Here is a 26,390-nt window from a genome sequence, read left to right as displayed (position 1 = left end):
AATGAGTACACCCTAGATCAGCTAGAACAGGCAAGATTGTGCAAAGTGGTATTGAATGTGTCACTGTCTGTCACCTTGATTGCTCAAAGTTTCTCTCGGCCTGTGCTACCTATGTTTTAAACATAGGTTTCATTCATATGCTAGGTTGTAGCAACCTCATGATGGGTACAGGGAAAATGTGTGTATTATGTAGTCGTCTAAACCTATCGATGTTACTAGCTAGGTGAATGGAATATGAATGAGTGTCATCCAATATGCTGTGATAGAAATAAGGTCATGCTCCCCCCATCTTAAATGGCACCGACCACCACTGCCTGTGTGTCTGGTTTCTCTAGGTCTAAGCACACAGTTTCCCGTGTATATCAAGAATGGTCCACGACCCAAAGGACATCCACCCAACGGCAGGTCAGTGGTCGAAAACGGGTAATTTATGAAAGACGACAAAGGAGACAAGGAATTGTGCAGCGCAACAGACGGGCTAGAGTTAGTCAACTGACAGTCCAGGACAATGTTGGTGGCCAAAGACACATAACAGAATGCGCAACTCGTTGTACCTTGACACGAATGGGGTAAGGCAGCCGGCGACCTTACAGAGTACCACTTCTTTCGAGAAGAAACAAGAAACTGCAGTTGCAGTTGTCTAAGGAATGAAAAACACTGGACAGTGGAGATCTGGAAAATCATTGCCTGGTCTGATGAATCCCAGTTTCTGCTGTTTCATACTGATAGGAGAACTCGGGTATGGAGAAAACCACCTGAGTACATGCATCCATCATGCCGTAGTGTCAACATTGCAGGCTGGTGGTGTGATGGTGTGGGGTGTGTTTTCATTGGGTCCCTTGATAAAAGTGGAGCAACGTTTGAATGCCGCAGGATATCTGAACATCATTGCCAACCAGGTGCATCTCTTCATGGCAGCAGTGTATCGATCTGTGAATGAATGCTTTTCAGCAGGATAATGCCCCATACCACAAGGCTAGGATTGTCCAGGACTGGTTCCACGAACATGATGCAGTGGACTGGCCAGTCACCAGATCTCAATCCAATTGAACATCTGTGGGATGAGATGGAATGAGCTATTCACAGTAAAGATCCACTACCAGCCAACTTGACACGACTGTGGGAAGCATTGGAGTCAACATGGGCCAGCAACCCTGTGGACCGCTTTCGACACCTTGTAGAGTCCATGCCCCGACGAATTGAGGCTGTTCTGAGGGCAAACGGAGGTGCGACTCAATATTGGGAAAGTGTTCCTAATGTTTTGTACACTCAGTGTATGTGTCTCATATAGCCAAATCTGTGGAAGGCGTTGATGGTGATAAGGTCTGAACATGAATCAATCTTAATTCTTGTATAACTCACTATCTCCTTAAAACTCACTATCTCCTTTAATTGCCTTGTCTGCACGTTAAGCAGAAAGCTTGTTAGTGGCTTTGAGATCTTCAGGCGATGTCCCTCTTCATCGCTAGCTACTCTCTGGAGTTGTAAATGCTTAGCCTCCCTCTCTTTCTCTCTCTCTCCCTCTCTTTCGCTCTCGCTCTCACACACACACACACACACACACACACACACACACACACACGCACAAAAGCCCAATTGTCAGTCCGTTAACTTACCGAGCAGATCCCAGTGGTTCAGTCCGACGGTTATCAGCGAGCCATTGACCATTACTGTGCCAGTTAACTGGCAAACACGAGCACTGGCCATTAACCGTCGTTTGTGGGCATAACCAATTAGCTAAGTACTCTGGACTAAGTACTCTGGACTAAACCATTAACTTGGAGGTCAGAGGTATAGGTCCAGAAGGATCTAACCCTATGGCCTGAAGATAGGCCACTGGACCTGCATGTGAAACAGGATGACACATGTTACATCGCAAGATGGCCAGGGACTACAGTTTGCTCTTTATATTATATACCTTTATGTCTCAGGTGGCTCAGTGGGCACTGGGCAGGGTGTGTTGAGGAAGTCGATAATTATCTCCATATTAAATATCAAACCTGAGAGTTGAACAGGTTGTTAGATCATGAGGGCAGATTTATTCAGACACCACCATCAGGTCAATTATTCATCAGGTCAGGCGACCTGACAGGACTCAGTGAGTAAGAGATATTACAGTATACTATGGCCAGAGGACTAAGTGGACACACACTTGACATATCCACTGAGAGAACATGATAAGGTTGTGCAGATGCCTGTACATTCTATGGGGCTGGATGGTCAGAGATACTCTTGAGTTTGACAGTTTCATTTACACGTACTCGAAGACAGGTACCTGGTTGAGTGTTTGTGGGTGCACATGTGTGCGTGTGTGTTTATGGACTTTGTTTGCGAGCCCATTACAGTCTAACTATGCAAGTGTGAGCGCATGTGTGTATACGTGCTCAAGCATGTGTGTGTTTGTGTAATTGTTTATTTCAGGGCAGGCAGTGGCCAGAGGTATTTTGTGTGTGAACCTCTCGAGTGGTTGGTTTCAATCAGGCAGCCTTCATTAGTGAAACCCAGCAGTCCCTCTCATCTCCTTTCAATTCTCCCCACACCCCTCTTCTCCCTCTCTGCTCTCCTCTCCTCTGCTCTCTTCCCCCTTTCAGGCTTTTCTTTTCTTTCCCCTGTTGTTGTTATTTTCTTTCATTATGGATGGAAAAGGCCTCTCTCCCTCTGTATCTGCCTCCCCCCCCCACCCTCTCTCTCTCTCCCCCCATCTCTATCCCTCGCTCTCTCTCTTTCTTTCTGTCCAGCAGTGTCACAAAAACTCCTCTGTTCTACGCAGTTGTAGAATTGCTATAATGAGTTGAGTTTGCTGTCCGTGGTTTTAGACTGTTTGGCTTTCACATGAGGGAGGTAGGGAGAATACCAGTGCTAACCTACCTCACCTCTCCCCCTTCCGACATTTTGGGCCAACTTGACCCAACACCTGGCTATTGTCCAAGCCAATAACTCACTTCCTGTCCTCAGTCTTTGTTCACTGTGTTTCACTGCCATCTGAGAAGACTGGAGAGGTACAGTAGCAGCAGTATGGGAACAACTCTACCTAACCCTCTGTCCCATAATGACATTGTGAATTTAATTCTGTGTGACCGATTTCATCTGCTGTTGCTGGGCTCTGTAATAAGAGTTGTCGATGCACATGGCCCAAGGAGCCTGGTTCTACCTGGAGGGCACTATATAGGTTCTCCTCACAGTCTGGTTTTACCTGAAGGGCATAGTACACAGTACAGGGTCTGTCCCTGCCTCCCTCACACCCCCAGGGCACTCTGGAGAGGTAGCTAAGTGAATTCCTACATTGTAACGGTAAACTGTCGTTTCTATGGTCATTTTAGGTATAATGAACAGTAAAAAAAAAAAAAATCTGAAACGTGTTACTGCATACGGTAAATTATGGTGCGTTGTGGGAAAATTGCTGTATTTCGAATGGTACTGTCATTCCACACCACAGAATAGAGTACTGTGCTATATCTTCGGAGCACAAAAACACTTTTGACCACAAGTGGGTGCACAAATGGTTGTTTCTGGCTCGTTAACATATTTTAAGGAATGCCTTTATAAGAGGCTATATTTGCTTGCAACCGTGAGTGACAATGCTGTACCGATTAAACTCATATGTGGTTACAGAGCCCTGTGAAATGTGAAGTGAATAGGGGATACATTGGAGTAGCGTCTTAACCTTAAATGGATGAGCATTTTGCCATGTCTTTCTGCTCTGTTTTGTCCTGTAGTTTTTGCCCAGGTTGGAAGTCTCTAGAAGTGCAAGTGATGTGAAACGCCAACTATTCATTGATATGTCTTAATGTGTAAACACTTTACCTTGCAGGCAACCTGCTTGCAACAATCCCTTTAAATGTACAGTAAAATACAATGAATTTCACTCGTCTGTTCATTCATGCATTCCCATTGCAGTAGCTTTTACTTTTTTGGGACATTATAATACAGTACATTTCACGGTATTGTACTGTGTGTCATTACACGGTTCATGGTTTGATATGATATTCATATTACAGTAGGTGTAAATATATTACAGTAGGTGTAAATTCACTTGGACCCTTGTCCAGTCGAGTATGGGAGAGGAGTGGGTGTAGGAGGTGTCTGTGTAGGCGTTCAGATGGTCCGGTGAAGTCTGGGGGAACGTTGAGGGAACGTCATTACAGATGTGTCTTGTTTCAAGACTGATGCTGAGAGCTAGAAGGTTCCATCTCTGATCACCTCTCTCGCTGCGTGCGCATACACACGTCCGGGACTCAGATTGAAATTGTTCTCAAGGTCAAGCCCTCGATCGGGCTTTCAGGCGACGCATTCTTCTCTCTCTCTCTCTCTCTCTCTCTCTCTCTCTCTCTCTCTCTCTCTCTCTCTCTCTGTGTATTGTCCTTTTAAAGACGTGCTCTCTGTTCCTCGTCTCTCAGTTCATTCAGATCTATCGCAGGCCAGGCTACATGACAGCTGTTCAAAAGTGACTTGTCAAAGAGCTGTATCTCCTCATATAGGAGTTTGCAAGGGTACCTTACTCTCTGCAATATTACATCCCACCCGAACTCCCACCGGGGACTTGTATCTAAGTTGCATCTCAGGGAACTTGTTATGTAAAGCACGTTTAAGTATGTATGGGATAGGCGTAGCATGTTTAATTAATAAGAAATACTGTTGATAGATAGAGAGAGAGAGAGAGAGAGAGAGAGAGAGAGAGAGAGAGCAACCATATCCCTCTTGTCCTCTGTTCTATAAGCCTTGGTTTACTGTTGTCCTCTCAAGAGAAGAATGACTGATGCTGGGAGGGAAAGAGATTGAGGGCATGTAGAGAGAGAGAGAGAGAGAGAGAGAGAGAGAGAGAGAGAGAGAGAGAGAGAGAGAGAGAGAGAGCAACCCTATCCCTCTTGTCCTCTGTTCTATAAGCCTTGGTTTACTGTTGTCCTCTCAAGAGAAGAATGACTGATGCTGGGAGGGAAAGAGATTGAGGGCATGTAGATAGAGAGAGAGAGAGAGAGAGAGAGAGAGAGAGCTTTTGACACCAACTAGCTGGTTGAGTCCCCGGTGTACAGTCTATCCAGGCAGAAGATGTTTTTGCATGAGTTTGTCAAAAGGCCCGATCTTACCACAACCCTCCTTCATTTTCTCTCTTTCTCCGTCTCTCCCTATTTACTGGCCTTGGCTCTGTGCCACCACCGCTTGTCCCTCACTAACTCCCTCACGACTCCTTTTCAGCAGCCAAAAGGTCTCTGAGTAGTGCTAATTATAACTACGCACTCACGCGCACACGCACGCACACACACTGGCCACTTGACTGACTGTTGATGAGTCACGACTCAGTGAAGGGCCCTTTCAGTATATCAAAGCATCACGCTGTGTGCATCATTTGCTACCGTATATTCAGTTGTGTGTGCGCTTGTGTGCGTTTGCGTGTGTGTACAATTTTTTTATTTTTTTATTGCTTATGCCGATTATTCGGTTTTCAAGACGGCCTTCATCCATAACCGTCGGTTACGAGCTCATGTTATATTTCCAGTGAATGGGAGCAGTGTGAGACAGGCAGCTTGAGGCTCTAGTCCCATTACTCGCCTGTGCCTTAACAGGAACACTTCATTTACTCATCCCATGACCCTGCTCCCTGATCCCAGCAGCACACGGACCACTAACGTTGTTATGATGGAGGTGAAAAGGCCTCTGTCATCACACACACACACACACACACACACACACACACACACACACACACACACACACACACACACACACACACGCACACACAGAGGCTCTCACACCTACACACAGTCAGACTCAACATGTGTGCTTGGCATCGCAGAAGAGATGTGCTCAGCATGCCTCCACTAGGAAAGCCACCTAATGGCAAAGAAAGGGAATATTATTTTTTGTGTGAAGTATAGTTTTAGTAAGATGTGGGCAACTTTGCAAGTACACACTAAAACTCAGACTGCTATGCCGAACGACAAACAGCATTGGGTATTCCGCTACTCCTTGTATGAGTATTGGTGTGCGTATGGAGTTCGGCAAGTTATGCAACGCAGTCACATGTCTGTGCTGTCCATTCCAAGTTGGGGGGGATGTTTAGAAAACCACAGGATCAGTTATGATACAGAGGTCTGTGGGAGTCAGAGAGAGAGGGCCACCCTAGCTAAACTAAACATACCCCCTGGGGGAGAGAGAGAGAGAGAGAGGGCCTCCCTAGCTAAACTAAACATACCCCCTGGGGGAGAGAGAGAAGGTCTCCCTAGCTAAACTAAACATACCCCCTGGGGGAGAGAGGGCCTCCCTAGCTAAACTAAACATACCCCCTGGGGGAGAGAGAGAGAGAGAAGGCCTCCCTAACTAAACATACCCCCTGGGGGAGAGAGAGAGAGAGAAGGCCTCCCTAACTAAACATACCCCCTGGGGGAGAGAGAGAAGGTCTCCCTAACTAAACTAAACATACCCCCTGCGGGAGAGAGAGAAGGTCTCCCTAACTAAACTAAACATACCCCCTGGGGGAGAGAGAGAAGGTCTCCCTAACTAAACATACCCCCTGGGGGAGAGAGAGAAGGTCTCCCTAACTAAACTAAACATACCCCCTGCGGGAGAGAGAGAAGGTCTCCCTAACTAAACATACCCCCTGGGGGAGAGAGAGAAGGTCTCCCTAACTAAACTAAACATACCCCCTGGGGGAGAGAGAGAGAGGGCCTCCCTAACTAAACTAAACATACCCCCTGGGGGAGAGAGAGAGAGAGAGAGAGGGCCTCCCTAACTAAACTAAACATACCCCCTGGGGGGGAGAGAGAGAGGGCCTCCCTAACTAAACTAAACATACCCCCTGGGGGAGAGAGGGAGAGGATGATGAGAGGGAAGAAAGAAAGAGACAGATAGAGGGAGAAATATGGGTAAGAGAAAGACAGCCTGATGCATGACACTTGGGTTGACCCCTCAGTTTTGCGAGGAAGGATTGACAGGAAGACAGAACGAGGAATAGAGATATCAAGTGTGGACTCCGAGGTTTTGTGACACCTCCACCTGTGCTGTGGGAGTCTGTCGATTGGAGTGATCAACTCCATCATCTCCTCTCTCCTAAACCTCATCTCTTGGACTGCTGCTTCACTTAATTTCCCTTTGTAATTAGTGTGTGTGTATTACAGTTTAGTCAGTTAGCAGACACTTTTACCCAGAGCAACTAGGGTTAATTGCTTTACTCAAGGGCACATCAACAGACTTTTCACCTAGTCTGCTCAAGGATTTGAACCAGTGACTTTTACAGTTACTGGCCGACACTCTTAACCACCAAGCTACCAACACTAAGTGTCTGTGTGTCTGTGTGTGTGTGTGTGTGTGTGTGTGTGTGTGTGTGTGTGTGTGTGTGTGTGTGTGTGTGTGTGTGTGTGTGTGTGTGTGTGTGTCAGAGAGAGCAAGAGAGATCAAACTGGCTTTGATCTACTCACAAGCATTCCTCTAATCCACTCAAATGCCGTGCTTTCCTTTTGATGTAAATATTTGCTCAAGAGCAGACACAAACAAACTCATCTTCTTTCACCCTCTATTTCTCCTTCATTCTATCTGACGGTCTGTCTCTCTCACTTTTTTCTCATCTCTCCACCTCACGCCCCCCCTCTCCCCTCCTCTTCTCTACTGGCAGTCATATTGACTAAGAGACGATGGTCAGATGAGCGTTACGGAAGGCAGGGAAGAAAGATATAGCTCCAGGGGTTAAGAACAGCGGTTGGAGAGAGGTGACCCTCCCTGTCCCACTCCTATCTGACCACGGGAGTCACTACACAGCCATGCTCGAACAGGTTTGAGGTCAACTTCGTGTTCCAGTCATTGGCCTTGATTTCTAATGCCGCAATTCTACCTTATGTCCAGATGAGGGCAGTGTAGATACATTTTTGATCAACTTCTGTCACGCCATCACCCGGTCAAACACGACTGCTCTCCGAGGATCTCACCAGCTAACTCCTGTTAGACTGAATGTGCATGGCATTCAATACCAATGCCGAGAAATATTGAGTACACTTTGATAGTACTCTAAAAGTGTGCAGATATTGTTCTCCTTTGTCCTGCATGTACCCTGCACCTGGGAAGGTTTGTTGGAAGTGTGCCCTTCTAGCTGTATCTGATTCTCTGTTCAACCCAGCTTGAGAGTCCATAGTGGATGCTATCTGCTAGAGTGTTTTTGTTCCCAATCTGCTTCCTCTAGCTTATTATGACCCTCAGTTCTCCGTAATTCTGAAGGACAACGTAGAGCGCTTCTCCCCCGCATTTCTACCCAACAGGAGTGCTCCGTTCTCCTAAGGGGTCATTTTCTCTTTTCTCCCTCACGCACCTGTCCATCTCCTCATTTGAATTCCATGCTGTCATTGTCACTTATCCACTCGAGCTTAAGATGTTTCTCGTCTATCGCCCACCAGGCCCCCTGGTAGAGAGTTCCTCAATGAGCTTGACGCCTTGTTAAGGCATAGGGTGAACGGTACTCCGTTCTGCCACCTCTGGTCTCTTGGCTCTCCCACCCCTACGGGAGGGCAGCTCCCATTCAGCCCAGTCCAAGCTCTTCTCTGTCCTGGCACCCCAATGGTGGAACCAGCTTCCCCCTGAAACTAGGACAGCAGAGTCCCTGCCCATCTTATGAAAACAAAGAAAACATGCCTTCCGTGAACCGACACACACTGGAATTGCTCCCCCTACTTACTATGACTGTGATGGGTGGTTGTTCCCAGTAGCTTTATTAAAAAATAATGCAATAAATATTGCAATATCGCTCTGGATAAGAGAGTAGGCTAAATGACAAAAATGTTGTCTGCCTTCCTGTGCTTTGAAAGTGTTGACTTCTGCTAAGAGCTAAAGTAACTGCTCTCACACGCCCCTTGCCTGCTAGCCTGCTCACAATGTCTCCCATCCACACATCAAAGAGCTACGGAGAGTACTCCTCACTCTCTATTACTTTAAACAACCCCCACTCAACCACACACAAGCACACACACACAGCGAGAGAGAGAGAGAGAGAGGGGAGGCGTGGGGGTCTCCAACGTGTCTGCTTTTCATTCAGTCTCTCATTATTGTCTGAGCCAGACGAGGACTGACATTATAGGCAGGAAGTGGTGGTCTCTCTTTTATTCCCTCCCTCTCTTTTCCCGTCCCCTCTCCCTCTGATACTCCAGCCGTCTCTCATTCCCTCAGCCTTTCCCCTTTCTCCGTCTCTTCTCACCCCATTAACAATCATTTCCGCCCTCAGATCTCTTCCATTGGCTAATGCTGAAAGCACTTGTGTGCTTGCGTCCATGTGTACATCACAGCCCATCACTGATCACAGTGTTTAGAGTCAGAGGGTCATCATATCCGCCTCTTAATTAAAACACGACAATGACTGCAGAGCACCTAGGCTCTGCTGTGGAGGCCATTCCTCGGGGCTAATTAACACTCCCACAGTGCTCCATGATCCCAGACAGGCAGAATTCCAGAGCTCCTGTTTTCTCCTGGCTTTTCTTGCAGACCCTCCTCGTCATGGTTACAGCCAGGCATCCGTTCACTCATGGCATGGGGAATACGACCGTCTCTGCTCCACTGGGCCAAAACTATGAGGAGGAGGGTCCACTGATAGTGGGAACGTGTTTGTGTGTGACTATGTGTAACATCAACTCTGATCAGATGTTGATGTAAACAACAGAGAGAGAGAGGTTGCCGTCTGTGTATACTCAGTGTGCTGATCTGTTTCCTGAGAGTGTCGAGTGTTAATAACATCATCAGTGGTGGCCGTATTGAGTAAGCCTATGATAGAGCCGGCAGCTTTTTTTGTCATTCAATCGTAATCCCTCTTATGCAAGGAGATTGATGAAGAAGAATAAATAATATTAGCTCCCCCTATCTCTCTCTCTCTCTCTCTCTCTCTCTCTCTCTCTCTCTCTGCATAACAATCTCACACAATTCTACTAGACACATAACTTTCTCACAGGCTGCCTGAGATTCAGTCCGTCTGTCTAACTCAAAAGTTAGTTTGACTTTCTTGTATCCAGCTCTCGTTGTTTTTCTCCTGATAGCAGGGATACAAGAGACGGGCAGTATTTATTGATATGCGTATTTGAATTACTTCTGAGTATTTCGTCATTTGAATAACACAGGGCTGAACTACACTACAATGTATTTTGCATTTTGCATTTTCAAAATACTGTAATTTGTATTTTCAAAATGCAAAATAAATTTCTAAACAATTGTTTTATAGCAGTTCACATTTTGTGCATTAATATGGAGTTGGTCCCCTCTTTGCTGCTATAACAGCGTCCACTCTTCTGGGAAGGCTTTCCACATGTTGGAACATTGCTGCTGGGACTTGCTTCCATTCAGCCACAATAGCATTAGTGAGGTCGGCCACTGATGTTGGGCGATTAGGCCTGGCTCGCAGTCGGCGTTCAAATTCATCCCAAATGTATTCAATGGGGTTGAGGTCAGGGCTCTGTGCAGGCCAGTCAAATTCTTTCACAACGATCTCAACAAACCATTTCTGTATGGACCTCATTTTGTGCACGTGGGCATTGTCATGCTAAAACAGGAAAGGGCCTTCCACAAACTGTTGCCACAAAGTTGGAAGCACAGAACTGTCTAGAATGTCATTCTATGCTGTAGTATTATGAAGCCGAACCATGAAAAACAGCCCCAGACCATTATTTTTCATCCACCAAACTTTACAGTTGGCACTATGCATTGGGGCAGGTAGCATTTTTCAGGCATCCGCCAAACACAAATTTACCCGTCAGACTGCCAGATGGTGAAGCGTGATTCACCACTCCAAAGAACGTGTTTCCACTGCTCCAGAGTCCAATGGGGGGCGAGCTTTACACCACTCCAGCCGACGCTTGGCATTGTGCATGGTGGTCTTATGCTTGTGTGCAGCTGCTTGGCCGCCATGGAAACCCATTTCATGAAGCTCCAGATGAAGCTCAAGTGGCAGTTTGGAACTCGGTAGTGAGTGTTGTAACCGAGGACAGATGATTTTTACACACTATGCTCTTCGGCACTTGGCAGTGAGCTTGTGTGGCCTACCACTTCGCGGCTGAGCCGTTGTTGCTTCTAGACGTTTCCACTTCATAATAACAGCACTTACATTTGACCAGGGCAGCTCTAACAGGGCAGACATTTGATGAACTGACTTGTTGGAAAGGTGGCATCCTATGAGCTCTTCAGTACAGACCATTCTACTACCAATGTTTGTCTATGGAGATTGCAGGCTGTTTGCTCGATTTTATACACTGGTCAGCTACGGGTGTGACTGAAATAGAACATTCCACTAAGGGTGTGAGTTATGATAATAGAACATTCCACTAATTTGAAGAGGTGTCCACATCCGTTACGTGTATGTTGATGTTGGGGTCATGCTGGAAATGATACATTTGAATTAGAAAAATTGTGACGGTTCCCTTTTGGATGAATGCCCTAGTTGTAAGTTGTTCTTGATAAGAGTGTCTGCTAAATGACTAAAATGTAAATAAAGAATTAACAATTGCTAAACATGCTGAGCATAATTTTAATGAGCTCCGCCGAGAAACAAGGCCAATAATAATACCCAGTGTGCTTTGGTATGTTCATTTTCACGTATACATGTTGGTTATTTAGCAGAAACTCTTATGCAGAGTGACTTGCTCAACTAAGATAGTAAATCCCGGTCCCAACAAGGAAAACGGCTATTTTAGGCTTAGGGTTTAGATTTAGGGTTACACTTATGGTTATGAGTTAAGGGTTAGGGAAAATAGGATTTCAAATGGGAATCAATTGTTCTCTTTTTGTTTGTTTTGCGAGAGGTATTTCTTTGTGGAAATCTATTGACTTTTCAGTGTTTGGGTGGTTATTAATTAACTGAAGCCCTTTGATTGTCTGTATTTATTATTCAGCAAATTTTTTTGTCAACAGTTGTACGTGAGTAACATGCAGTGTACTGTGTGTATTATGTTTAGTGTGGAATATACTGTGTTTATTTTGTATAGAGCGGTACTGTGTGTCTTTTCTTCTTCCTTGGGGACATGACTGTTCATCCTAATCCATGTCTCCCTTTGTTTTGCATGTCTCTGCTCTGGATACGACCTTTGCCCTTCATCCTCCTCCTCCATTTCCTCTACAGGTAAGAGACAGCAATCCTTTTATTTAACTCTTTATCTGCCACGGCTCGGGTGATTTCTAACACACACACACAGACACACACACACACACACACACACACACACACACACACACACACACACACACTAGTGATTGTCAGAGTATTCCCAGGAGTGTGTTAGTTGGTCCCAGGAATGTTCTGAGAGCAGGAAGTGACCTTGTCCTGAGACTGACCCTGACTGTGACCCCTTAACACACTCCATGGCCTGGTTCTGTTTCCTGTAATAGAGAACACAGAACAGAGCTGCAGGAATATCTTGATGTATTTAAACAATAACACAATACACACATATTCTATTTAGTGCTAGTCGAATATGGTTGACTGAGGTCCTCATACATGCACACGTGTGCACTCGGTCGCACGCACGCACGCACACACACACACACACACACACACACACACACACACACACACACACACACACACACACACTGTTCAGTGTTAATCAACCATGGCTGGGTGAGGTCCTCTTTGCTGTGACAGGGTAAGGGAGAATCCATGCATGTATGCACACGTGCACAATCGGAGAAAGAGCCCATCGCAAGCCACCAAGTCCCCCTTTTGCTCCAATGATCCCACAGTGTGTTAGCAGTATATCAGCCTAGCCCCAGTGTTTTAGCAGTATATCAGCCTAGCCCCAGTGTTTTAGCAGTATATCAGCCTAGCCTCAGTGTTTTAGCAGTATATCAGCCTAGCCCCAGTGTGTTAGCAGTATATCAGCCTAGCCCCAGCGTGTTAACAGTATATCAGCCTAGCCCCAGTGTGTTAGCAGTATATCAGCCTAGCCCCAGTGTGTTAGCAGTATATCAGCCTAGCCCCAGTGTGTTAGCAGTATATCAGCCTAGCCCCAGTGTGTTAGCAGTATATCAGCCTAGCCCCAGTGTGTTTGCAGCAATATATCAGCCTAGCCTCAGTGTGCTACTAGTATATCTGCCTAGCCCCAGTGTGTTAACAGTATATCTGCCTAGCCCCAGTGTGTAAGCAGTATATCAGTCTAGCCCAAGTGTTAGCAGTATATCAGCCTAGCCCCAGTGTGTTAGCTGCAGTATATCTGCCTAGTTCCAGTGTGTTAGCAGTATATTAGCCTAGCCCCAGTGTGTTTGCAAAAGTATATCAGCCTAGCCCCAGTGTGCTACTAGTATATCTGCCTAGCCCCAGTGTGTTAGCAGTATATCTGCCTAGCCCCAGTGTTTTAGCAGTATATCAGCCTAGCCCCAGTGTTTTAGCAGTATATCAGCCTCAGTGTTTTAGCAGTATATCAGCCTAGCCCCAGTGTGTTAGCAGTATATCAGCCTAGCCCCAGTGTGTTAGCAGTATATCAGCCTCAGTGTTTTAGCAGTATATCAGCCTAGCCCCAGTGTGTTAGCAGTATATCAGCCTAGCCCCAGTGTTTTAGCAGTATATCAGCCTAGCCCCAGTGTGTTAGCAGTATATCAGCCTAGCCTCAGTGTGTTAGCAGTATATTATTCTAGCCCCAGTGTGTTTGCAGCAGTATATCAGCCTCAGTGTGCTACTAGTATATCTGCCTAGCCCCAGTGTGTTAACAGTATATCTGCCTAGCCCCAGTGTGTTAGCAGTATATCAGCTTAGCCCCAGTGTGTTAGCAGTATATCAGTCTAGCCGAAGTGTTAGCAGTATATCAGCTTAGCCCCAGTGTGTTAGCAGTATATCAGCCTAGCCCCAGTGTGTTTGCAGCAGTATATCTGCCTAGCCCCTGTGTGTTAGCAGTATATCTGCCTAGCCCCAGTGTGTTAGCAGTATATCTGCCTAGCCCCAGTGTGTTAGCAGTATATCAGCCTAGCCCCAGTGTGTTAGCAGTATATCAGCTTAGCCCCAGTTTGTTAGCAGTATATCAGCTTATCCCCAGTGTGTTGGCAGCAGTATATCTGACTAGCCCCAGTGTGTGAGCAGTATATCAGCCTTTCCCCAGTGTGTTAGCAGTATATCAGCCTTTCCCCAGTGTGTTAGCAGCAGTATATCAGCCTTTCCCCAGTGTGTTAGCAGTATATCAGCCTTTCCCCAGTGTGTTAGCAGCAGTATATCAGCCTAGCCCCAGTGTGTTAGCTGCAGTATATCAGACTTTCCCCAGTGTGTTAGCTGCAGTATATCAGCCTTTCCCCAGTGTGTTAGCTGCAGTATATCAGCCTTTCCCCAGTGTGTTAGCTGCAGTATATCAGCCTTTCCCCAGTGTGTTAGCTGCAGTATATCAGCCTATCCCCAGTGTGTTAGCAGGTACTTCTGCCTAGCCCCAGTGTGTTAGCAGCAGTATATCAGCCTTTCCCCAGTGTGTTAGCAGCAGTATATCTGCCTAGCCCCAGTATGTTAGCAGTATATCTTTCCAGCCCCAGTGTGTTAGCAGCAGTATTTCTGCCTAGCCCCAGTGTGTTAGCAGTATTTCTGCCTAGCCCCAGTGTGTTAGCAGTATATCAGCCTAGCCCCAGTGTTTTAGCAGTATATCAGCCCTGCCCCAGTGTGTTATCAGTATATCAGCCTAGCCCCAGTGTGTTATCAGTATATCAGCCTAGCCCCAGTGTGTTTGCAGCAGTGTTTCAGCCTAGCCCCAGTGTTTTAGCAGATTATCACCTAGCCCCAGTGTGTTAGCAGTATATCAGCCTAGCCCCAGTGTGTTTGCAGCAGTGTTTCAGCCTAGCCCCAGTGTTTTAGCAGATTATCACCTAGCCCCAGTGTGTTAGCAGTATATCAGCCTAGCCCCAGTGTGTTTGCAGCAGTGTTTCAGCCTAGCCCCAGTGTGTTTGCAGTATATCAGCCTAGCCCCAGTGTGTTTGCAGCAGTGTTTCAGCCTAGCCCCAGTGTTTTAGCAGATTATCACCTAGCCCCAGTGTGTTTGCAGTATATCAGCCTAGCCCCAGTGTGTTTTGTTGCAGCAGTGTTTAGCAGATTATCACCTAGCCCCAGTGTTTTAGCAGATTATCACCTAGCCCCAGTGTGTTTGCAGTATATCTGCCTAGCCCCAGTGTGTTTTAGCAGTATATCAGCCTAGCCTCAGTGTTTTAGCAGTATATCAGCCTAGCCCCAGTGTGTTAGCAGTATATCAGCCTAGCCCCAGTGTGTTAGCAGTATATCTGCCTAGCCCCAGTGTGTTAGCAGTATATCAGCCTAGCCCCAGTGTGTTAGCAGTATATCAGCCTAGCCCCAGTGTTTTAGCAGTATATCAGCCTAGCCCCAGTGTTTTAGCAGTATATCAGCCTAGCCCCAGTGTTTTAGCAGTATATCAGCCTAGCCCCAGCGTGTTAACAGTATATCAGCCTAGCCCCAGTGTGTTAGCAGTATATCAGCCTAGCCCCAGTGTGTTAGCAGTATATCAGCCTAGCCCCAGTGTGTTAGCAGTATATCAACCTAGCCCCAGTGTGTTAGCTGTATATCAGCCTAGCCCCAGTGTGTTTGCAGCAATATATCAGCCTAGCCTCAGTGTGCTACTAGTATATCTGCCTAGCCCCAGTGTGTTAACAGTATATCTGCCTAGCCCCAGTGTGTTAGCAGTATATCAGCTTAGCCCCAGTGTGTAAGCAGTATATCAGTCTAGCCCAAGTGTTAGCAGTATATCAGCCTAGCCCCAGTGTGTTAGCTGCAGTATATCTGCCTAGTCCCAGTGTGTTAGCAGTATATTAGCCTAGCCCCAGTGTGTTTGCAAAAGTATATCAGCCTAGCCCCAGTGTGCTACTAGTATATCTGCCTAGCCCCAGTGTGTTAGCAGTATATCTGCCTAGCCCCAGTTTGTTAGCAGTATATCAGCTTAGCCCCAGTTTGTTAGCAGTATATCAGCTTAGCCCCAGTGTGTTGGCAGCAGTATATCAGCCTAGCCTCAGTGTGTTAGCAGTATATTATTCTAGCCCCAGTGTTTTAGCAGTATATCAGCCTAGCCCCAGTGTTTTAGCAGTATATCAGCCTCAGTGTTTTAGCAGTATATCAGCCTAGCCCCAGTGTGTTAGCAGTATATCAGCCTAGCCCCAGTGTGTTAGCAGTATATCAGCCTCAGTGTTTTAGCAGTATATCAGCCTAGCCCCAGTGTGTTAGCAGTATATCAGCCTAGCCCCAGTGTTTTAGCAGTATATCAGCCTCAGTGTGTTAGCAGTCATATTATTCTAGCCCCAGTGTGTTTGCAGCAGTATATCAGCCTCAGTGTGCTACTAGTATATCTGCCTAGCCCCAGTGTGTTAACAGTATATCTGCCTAGCCCCAGTGTGTTAGCAGTATATCAGCTTAGCCCCAGTGTGTTAGCAGTATATCAGTCTAGCCGAAGTGTTAGCAGTATATCAGCTTAGCCCCAGTGTGTTAGCAGTATATCAGCCTAGCCCCAGTGTGTTTGCAGCAGTATATCTGCCTAGCCCCTGTGGGTTAGCAGTATATCTGCCTAGCTCCAGTGTGTTAGCAGTATATCTGCCTAGCCCCAGTGTGTTAGCAGTATATCTGCCTAGCCCCAGTGTGTTAGCAGTATATCAGCCTAGCCCCAGTGTGTTAGCAGTATATCAGCTTAGCCCCAGTTTGTTAGCAGTATATCAGCTTATCCCCAGTGTGTTGGCAGCAGTATATCTGACTAGCCCCAGTGTGTGAGCAGTATATCAGCCTTTCCCCAGTGTGTTAGCAGCAGTATATCAGCCTTTCCCCAGTGTGTTAGCAGCAGTATATCAGCCTTTCCCCAGTGTGTTAGCTGCAGTATATCAGCCTTTCCCCAGTGTGTTAGCTGCAGTATATCAGCCTAGCCCCAGTGTGTTAGCAGCAGTATATCACCCTAGCCCCAATGTGTTAGCAGTATATCACCCTAGCCCCAGTGTGTTAGCAGTATATCAGCCTAGCCCCAGTGTGTTAGCAGCAGTATATCACCCTAGCCCCAATGTGTTAGCAGTATATCACCCTAGCCCCAGTGTGTTAGCAGTATATCAGCCTAGCCCCAGTGTTTTAGCAGTATATCAGCCCTGCCCCAGTGTGTTATCAGTATATCAGCCTAGCCCCAGTGTGTTATCAGTATATCAGCCTAGCCCCAGTGTGTTTGCAGCAGTGTTTCAGCCTAGCCCCAGTGTTTTAGCAGATTATCACCTAGCCCCAGTGTGTTTGCAGTATATCTGCCTAGCCCCAGTGTGTTAGCAGCAGTGTTTCAGCCTAGCCCCAGTGTGTTTGCAGTATATCAGCCTAGCCCCAGTGTGTTTGCAGCAGTGTTTCAGCCTAGCCCCAGTGTGTTAGCAGCAGTATATCTGCCTAGCCCCAGTGTGTTCGCAGCAAAATATCAGCCTAACCCCAGTGTGTTAGCAGTATATCAGCCAAGCCCCAGTGTGTTTGCAATAGTGTTTCATCCTAGCCCCAGTGTGTTAGCAGTATGTCTTTCCAGCCCCAGTGTGTTAGCAGCAGTATTTCTGCCTAGCCCAAGTGTGTTAGCAGTATTTCTGCCTAGCCCCAGTGTGTTAGCAGTATTTCTGCCTAGCCCCAGTGTGTTAGCAGCAGTATATCACCCTAGCCCCAGTGTGTTTGCAATAGTGTTTCATCCTAGCCCCAGTGTGTTAGCAGCAGTATATCTGCCTAGCCCCAGTGTGTTCGCAGCAAAATATCAGCCTAACCCGAGTGTGTTAGCAGTATATCTGCCTAGCCCCAGTGTGTTAGCAGCAGTATATCTGCCTAGCCCCAGTGTGTTAGCAGCAGTATATCTGCCTAGCCCCAGTGTGTTAACAGCAGTATATCTGCCTAGCCCCAGTGTGTTAGCAGCAGTATACTTGCCTATCCCTAGTGTGTTAGCAGCAGTATATCTGCCTATCCCCCGTGTCTTAGCAGTATATCTGCCTAGCCCCAGTGTGTTAGCAGCAGTATATCAGCCTAGCCCCAGTGTGTTAGCAGTATTTCTGCCTAGCCCCAGTGTGTTAGCAGTATATCAGCCTAGCCCCAGTGTGTTTGCAGTATATCTGCCTAGCCCCAGTGTGTTAGCAGCAGTGTTTCAGCCTAGCCCCAGTGTGTTAGCAGCAGTATATCTGCCTAGCCCCAGTGTGTTTGCAGCAGTGTTTCAGCCTAGCCCCAGTGTGTTAGCAGTATATCAGCCTAGCCCCAGTGTGTTAGCAGTATATCTGCCTAGCCCCAGTGTGTTTACAGCAGTGTTTCTGCCTAGCCCCAGTGTGTTTGCAATAGTGTTTCATCCTAGCCCCAGTGTGATAGCAGTTTATCAGTCTAGCCCCAGTGTGTTAGCAGCAGTATATCTGCCTATCCCCAGTGTGTTAGCAGTATATCTGCCTAGCCAAAGTGTGTTAGCAGCAGTATTTCAGCCTAGTCCCAGTGTGTTTGCAGTATATCTGCCTAGCCCCAGTGTGTTAGCAGTATATCAGCCCTGCCCCAGTGTGTTATCAGTATATCAGCCTAGCCCCAGTGTGTTATCAGTATATCAGCCTAGCCCCAGTGTGTTTGCAGCAGTGTTTCATCCTAGCCCCAGTGTGATAGCAGTTTATCAGTCTAGCCCCAGTGTGTTAGCAGCAGTATATCTGCCTATCCCCAGTGTGTTAGCAGTATATCTGCCTAGCCAAAGTGTGTTAGCAGCAGTATTTCAGCCTAGTCCCAGTGTGTTAGCAGTATATCTGCCTAGCCCCAGTGTGTTAGCAGGTTATCTGCCTAGCACCAGTATGTTAGCAGCAATATATCTGCCTAGCCGCAGTGTATTAGCAGTATATCAGCCTAGCCCCAGTGTGTTTGCAGCAGTGTTTCATCCTAGCCCCAGTGTGTTACCAGTATATCAGTCTAGCCCCAGTGTGTCAGCAGTACATCTGCCTAGCCCCAGTGTGTTAGCAGTCTATCAGACTAGCCCCAGTGTGTTAGCAGCAGTATATCTGCCTAGCCCCAGTGTGTTTGCAGCAGTGTTTCAGCCTAGCCCCAGTGTGTTAGCAGTATATCAGCCTAGCCCCAGTGTGTTAGCAGTATATCTGCCTAGCCCCAGTGTGTTTACAGCAGTGTTTCTGCCTAGCCCCAGTGTGTTTGCAATAGTGTTTCATCCTAGCCCCAGTGTGATAGCAGTTTATCAGTCTAGCCCCAGTGTGTTAGCAGCAGTATATCTGCCTATCCCCAGTGTGTTAGCAGTATATCTGCCTAGCCAAAGTGTGTTAGCAGCAGTATTTCAGCCTAGTCCCAGTGTGTTAGCAGTATATCTGCCTAGCCCCAGTGTGTTAGCAGTATATCAGCCCTGCCCCAGTGTGTTAGCAGTATATCTGCCTAGCCCTAGTGTGTTTGCAGCAGTGTTTCAGCCTAGCCCCAGTGTGTTAGCAGCAGTATATCACCCTAGCCCCAGTGTGTTAGCAGCAGTATATCACCCTAGCCCCAGTGTGTTTGCAGCAGTATATCACCCTAGCCCCAGTGTGTTTGCAGCAGTATATCACCCTAGCCCCAGTGTGTTTGCAATAGTGTTTCATCCTAGCCCCAGTGTGTTAGCAGTTTATCAGTCTAGCCCCAGTATGTTAGCAGCAGTATATCTGCCTAGCCCCAGTGTGTTAGCAGCAGTATATCTGCCTAGCCCCAGTGTGTTAGCAGCAGTATATCTGCCTAGCCCCAGTGTGTTAGCAGCAGTATATCACCCTAGCCCCAGTGTGTTAGCAGCAGTATATCACCCTAGCCCCAATGTGTTAGCAGCAGTATATCACCCTAGCCCCAGTGTGTTTGCAGCAGTGTTTCATCCTAGCCCCAGTGTGTTAGCAGCAGTATATCACCCTAGCCCCAGTGTGTTAGCATCAGTATATCACCCTAGCCCCAGTGTGTTAGCAGCAGTATATCACCCTAGCCCCAGTGTGTTAGCAGCAGTGTTTCATCCTATCCCCAGTGTGTTAGCAGCAGTATATCACCCTAGCCCCAGTGTGTTAGCATCAGTATATCACCCTAGCCCCAGTGTGTTAGCAGCAGTATATCACCCTAGCCCCAGTGTGTTTGCAGCAGTGTTTCATCCTATCCCCAGTGTGTTAGCAGCAGTATATCAGCCTAGCCCCAGTGTGTTAGCAGCAGTATATCAGTCTAGCCCCAGTGTGTTAGCAGCAGTATATCACCCTAGCCCCAGTGTGTTTGCAGCAGTGTTTCATCCTAGCCCCAGTGTGTTAGCAGCAGTATATCACCCTAGCCCCAGTGTGTTAGCAGTATATCAGCCTAGGCCCAGTATGTTAGCAGCAGTATATCACCCTAGCCCCAGTGTGTTAGCAGCAGTATATCACCCTAGCCCCAGTGTGTTAGCAGTATATCAGCCTAGGCCCAGTATGTTAGCAGCAGTATATCACCCTAGCCCCAGTGTGTTAGCAGCAGTATATCACCCTAGCCCCAGTGTGTTAGCAGCAGTATATCACCCTAGCCCCAGTGTGTTAGCAGTATATCAGCCTAGCCCCAGTGTGTTAGCAGCAGTATATCAGCCTAGGCCCAGTATGTTAGCAGCAGTATATCACCCTAGGCCCAGTATGTTAGCAGCAGTATATCACCCTAGCCCCAGTGTGTTAGCAGTATATCAGCCTAGGCCCAGTATGTTAGCAGCAGTATATCACCCTAGGCCCAGTATGTTAGCAGCAGTATATCACCCTAGGCCCAGTATGTTAGCAGCAGTATATCAGCCTATGTCCAGTGTGTTAGCAGCAGTATATCACCCTAGCCCCAGTGTGTTAGCAGTATATCAGCCTAGGCCCAGTATGTTAGCAGCAGTATATCAGCCTAGGCCCAGTATGTTAGCAGCAGTATATCACCCTAGCCCCAGTGTGTTAGCAGCAGTATATCAGCCTAATCCCAGTGTGTTAGCAGTATATCAGCCTAGGCCCAGTATGTTAGCAGCAGTATATCACCCTAGCCCCAATGTGTTAGCAGCAGTATATCACCCTAGCCCCAGTGTGTTAGCAGCAGTATATCACCCTAGCCCCAGTGTGTTAGCAGCAGTATATCACCCTAGCCCCAGTGTGTTAGCAGCAGTATATCACCCTAGCCCCAGTATGTTAGCAGCAGTATATCACCCTAGCCCCAGTATGTTAGCAGCAGTATATCACCCTAGCCCCAGTGTGTTAGCAGCAGTATATCACCCTAGCCCCAGTGTGTTAGCAGTATATCACCCTAGCCCCAGTGTGTTAGCAGTATATCAGCCTATCCCCAGTGTGTTAGCAGCAGTGTTTCAGCCTAGCCCCAGTGTGTTAGCAGTATATCTGCCTAGCCCCAGTGTGTTAGCAGCAGTATATCAGCCTATCCCCAGTGTGTTAGCAGCAGTGTTTCAGCCTAGCCCCAGTGTGTTAGCAGTATATCACCCTAGCCCCAGTGTGTTAGCAGTATATCAGCCTATCCCCAGTGTGTTAGCAGGTACTTCTGCCTAGCCCCAGTGTGTTAGCAGCAGTATATCACCCTAGCCCCAGTGTGTTAGCAGTATATCAGCCTATCCCCAGTGTGTTAGCAGGTACTTCTGCCTAGCCCCAGTGTGTTAGCAGCAGTATATTACTCTAGTATGTTAGCTCTCCCATCACAATGAACCCAGTGAGGACCGAGGAACGACGGTAAAGGTGTCAGCATTAGCTAACACTATGAACTGGGTCAGCTACAGGCTGCCGGCATAAAAATCGAACATACTGTAAACTCACACAGAGGCACTGGTATTGTTTGTTTGTGTCTGGCTCCAACAAAAATAGAACTGTTTGGCCATAATGACCATTGTTATGTTTGGAGGAAAAAGGGGGATGCTTGCAAGGCGAAGGACACCATCCCAACCGTGAAGCACGGGGGTGGCAGCATCACGTTGTGGGGGTGCTTTGCTGCAGGAGGGACTCGTGCACTTCACAAAATAGATTGCATCATGAGGCAGGAACATTATGTGGATATATTGAAGCAATATCTCAAGACATCAGTCAGGAAGTTAAAGCTTGGTCGCAAATGGGTCTTCCAAATGGAAAATTACCCCAAGCATACTTCCAAAGTTGTGGCAAAATGGCTTAAGGACAACAAAGTCAAGGTATTGGAGTGGCCATCATAATGCCCTGACCTCAATCCTATAAAACATTTGTAGGCAGAACTGAAAAAGCATGTACTAGCAAGGAGGCCTACAAATCTGACTCAGTTTCACTAGCTCTGTCAGGAGGAATGGGCCAAAATTCACCCAACTTATTGTGGGATGCTTGTGGAAGGCTACCCGAAACGTTTGACCCAAGTTAAACAATGTAAAGCCAATGCTACCAAATACTAATTGAGTGTATGTAAACTTTTGACCCACTGGGAATGTGATGAAAGAAATAAAAGCTGAAATAAATAATTCTCTCCACTATTATTCGGACATTTCACATTCTTAAAATGAAGTGGTGATCTTAATTGACCTAAGATATGGAATTTTTACTCTGATCGAATGTCAGGAATTGTGAAAAACTGTGTTTAAATGTATTTGGCTAAGGTGTATGTAAACTTCAGACTTCAACTGTATATATTTTTTTATTTAACAAGGCAAGACAGATAAGAACAAATTCTTATTTTCATTCATGGCCTACACCGGTCAAACCCGGATGACGCTGGGCCATTTGTGCACTGCCCTATGGGACTCCCAAACACGGCTGATTGTGATACAGCCTGGATTTGAACCAGGGTGTCTGTAGCGATGCCTCTAGTGCTGAAATGCAATGCCTTAAACCGCTGCTCCACTCGGGAGCCCTATTGGAGAGGTAGAAGGACATTTTCCTTCATCAATGCTTTATAGAAAATGAGTTTGATTACAACTGTGGTTCACTGTAGATGCTGTATTGACTATCCTATACATCATCAGTTTGATGTCACGGCAGGGCTTGTGTCTCTGCTGTCTCTACCAGGTGTTAAGGTCTAGGTCTTTGTACACAATGAAACTCATCTTCTATTATAGAACTCAAAATAGACCCATTGTACATTTGTGTATTGTCCAAATATGTATGAATGGGTATCTGAAGTGTCTGTGTGTGTTTCTACCTCTTTGTGTCCATCTGGCAGTCTCGTCCAGCTGCCTGACCCACACCTTTGGAGCCCACTCCTATTGGTTCTCTGACATGTCTAGAGATGCTTTTCCATTGGTTGTCACTGGCATGCCTAGAGGGGCAAGTACGAGCCCGTGATAATGAGATTATCCTAAAGTGTGGACTGGATTCAACTGGACTGTGAGTTTAGACTGGTACTATACTTGGTTCCATAGTCATTTGGAGTGGACCGGGATTATGAATGTAGCATAGGAATGGAATGAGGTTAGACAGAATAAATCATATTGTAGTGTATTTTGTTGAGGTGTACAGATCATTTCATTTTGGTCCAAGTCTGTGGAAATGTTATATTTTATATTGGACCTTTATTTAACTAGGCAAGTCAGTTAAGAACAAATTCTTATTTACAATGACGGCCTACCCCTGCCAAACCCGGATAATGCTGGGCCAAATTGTGCGGCACCCTATGGGACTCCCAATCACAGCTGGATGTGATGCAGCCTGGATTCGAACAAACGACAGTAGTGACACCTCTTGCACTGAGATGCAGTGCCTTAGACCGCAACGCCACTCGGGAGCGAAAATGCAATAGAATAATGAATGAAAAATGGAGAGGAAGAAAGAGATTGAGGAAGGAAATGGAGATGTAAAGACAAACAGATGTAAATACAGACAGATGTAAATACAGACAGATGTAAAGACAAACAAATGTAAAGACAAACAGATGTAAATACAGACAGATGTAAATACAGACAGATGTAAATACAGACAGATGTAAAGACAAACAGATGTAAATACAGACAGATGTAAATACAGACAGATGTAAAGACAAACAGATGTAAAGACAAACAGATGTAAATACAGACAGATGTAAATACAGACAGATGTAAAGACAAACAGATGTAAATACAGACAGATGTAAATACAGACAGATGTAAATACAGACAGATGTAAATACAGACAGATGTAAAGACAAACAGATGTAAAGACAAACAGATGTAAAGACAAACAGATGTAAATACAGACAGATGTAAATACAGACAGATGTAAAGACAAACAGATGTAAATACAGACAGATGTAAATACAGACAGATGTAAATACAGACGGATGTAAAGACAAACGGATGTAAAGACAAACGGATGTAAAGACAAACAGATGTAAAGACAAACAGATGTAAAGACAAACGGATGTAAAGCCATGTAAATCAAAAGGCGTCCCGTTGCACTTCCACCCCATTCCACCCTACTACTGATAACTGCCAGGTTTTCACCACAGCCCAAACTTTTCTTCTGTTGTTCTCTCTTAACTTAATGGCATGAATTGAGAGACATGCAGCCCTACACACACACAGCCCTGCAGGTTGGCAGGTCAGGGGAAGGAGAGGCATTGTAAAAGTATCTCTCGGGGTAACTAGTAGGCTTCAACCTGTGTGGCTGACTTAATGACTGAGTGAGAGAACGACAGAGGAGGAGTGGACTCTTTTTTTCCCTCTTTCTGCAGAATTCCTCCAGTCACTCCTGGCTGGCGATGGGAATTGGAAGAGCTTTCCTGTGATTCAGAATACAGAGACACAGCATTCAGGACACTCTTGTGTCTGACGCTCTGGGAAAATTTACAAGGGAGTTTATTTCGGAAGTTGGAGCAGAGTTTTTGGACGTTTTGGGTATAGTGAATTGCGTGAAGTTAGAGTGTATTTTTGGAAGTTGGAGAAGAGTTTTGGGACGCTTTGATAAGAGGGACACTGAGTGAGTGGAATTGAAGTGTACTTGGGATAGTGTGATAGTTGCACTGGCTTGGTCCTGGGTTTTTGGAAGGACCATGGCAGGGGCAGGCATTACCAGGAAGGGTTCTGGGAGACCCTCGTACTACTACAGGTTTCTGGGCCGCACTCGTCTCCAACGGCAACGCAGCAGGTCCCGCAGCCGCACCAGACCAGCAGCCAGCAGGGGTAACACAGACCACCACAGTCCATTATCTCTCTCTCTCTCTCTTGTTTCTTTGTGCTTTCTTCCTGTCTGTCTGTCTGTCACTGTGAGATGACAGGGTAGCTTTGATGTCTCCTCTCTGTCATTGAGGAGGCACAATGATCACACCACATCTTTATGGCAAAGTGCACATACTCTCCGACACACAAAACATTCACAGGCAAACACATACAAAGACAAATATGCACACACACGCGCACACACACACGCGCACACACACACACACACACACACACACACACACACACACACACACACACACACACACACACACACACACACACATAAATATTTACATACTGTACACACACATAAACAAAGACATACAAGTAGCAGTCAAAAGTTTGGACACACCTACTCATTCAAGGATTGGGTCTTGATTTTTACTGTTTTCTACATTGTAGAAGAGATCAAAACTATGAAATTACACATATGGAATCATGTAGTAACCAAAAAGTGTTTAACAAATCAAAATAAATGTGCGATTTGAGATTCTTCAAAGTAGCCACACTTTGCCTTGATGACAGCTTTGCTTTGTTTTTGCGACTGCACTTGAAGAATATTTTGTTGGTCTTGATATTGACTGACCTTCATGTCTTAAAGTAATGATGGACTGTTCTTTGCTTTTTTGAGCTGTTCTTGCCATAATATGGACTTGATCTTTTACCAAGTAGGGCTATCTTCTGTTTACCACCCCTACATTGTCACAACACAACAGATTGGCACAAATGCATTAATTAAGAAGGAAAGAAATCCCACAAATTAACTTTTAACAAGGCTCACCTGATAATTGAAATGCATCCCAGGTGACTACCTCGTGAAGCTGGTTGAGAGAATGCGAAGAGTGTGTGAAGCTGTCATCAAGGCAAAGGGTGGCTACTTTGAAGAATCTCAATATACAAAATATTTAGATTTGTTAAACACTTTTTTGGTTACGACATGATTCCATATGTGTTATTTCATAGTTTTGATGTCTTCACTATTATTCTACAATGTAGAACATAGTAAAAAATAACACACACACACATACACACACGTGGGGAGTTGGGAGTTCAGAGGACAATTGTCCCACCTTGATCTTTATTACACACTTAGCCACAGAACCAGAAGAGCAGGAAGAGCAGACAGACAGACAGACCAGAGCTGAACTCTGTACTCACTTTAGGACACACATACTCACACACACACAGACAGACATATACTCACACAGACACACACACACTGCCCTACATTGGCCTGCTTTGTGATACAGTATTATATCAATGACCGAGTGATTTGATGATATTGTGCTCTGTATGTGCCTGTCTCCTTGACTGACCCTCCTGGCTAAGCTTCAAATCAAATCAAATCTAATTTTATTTGTCACATACACATGG

General features: G+C 46.2%; 1 protein-coding gene across 3 annotated transcripts in view; it reads left to right on the top strand.

The window, feature by feature from the left end:
* LOC115101069 (disabled homolog 2-interacting protein) overlaps positions 1-26,390 on the top strand; it is a 231,327-nt gene that overhangs the window by 18,192 nt on the left and 186,745 nt on the right. For 2 of the 3 annotated variants that reach the window (XM_029620247.2, XM_029620246.2), the window contains exon 1: positions 24,376-24,977. The exons of the other annotated variant lie outside the window; for it this stretch is intronic. In XM_029620247.2, coding sequence (XP_029476107.1) covers positions 24,848-24,977 — 130 coding nt within the window. In that variant the 5' untranslated portion in view covers positions 24,376-24,847. Of the gene's footprint in view, positions 1-24,375; positions 24,978-26,390 lie in introns of those variants that run through there. 3 annotated transcript variants of the gene reach the window in all.

The sequence above is a fragment of the Oncorhynchus nerka genome, linkage group LG19, assembly GCF_034236695.1.
Source record: "Oncorhynchus nerka isolate Pitt River linkage group LG19, Oner_Uvic_2.0, whole genome shotgun sequence".
NCBI classification, from domain to species: Eukaryota; Metazoa; Chordata; class Actinopteri; order Salmoniformes; family Salmonidae; genus Oncorhynchus; species Oncorhynchus nerka.
The sequence above is the reverse complement of the archived record's forward strand: the minus strand, read 5'-3'. Positions and strand labels throughout refer to the sequence as shown.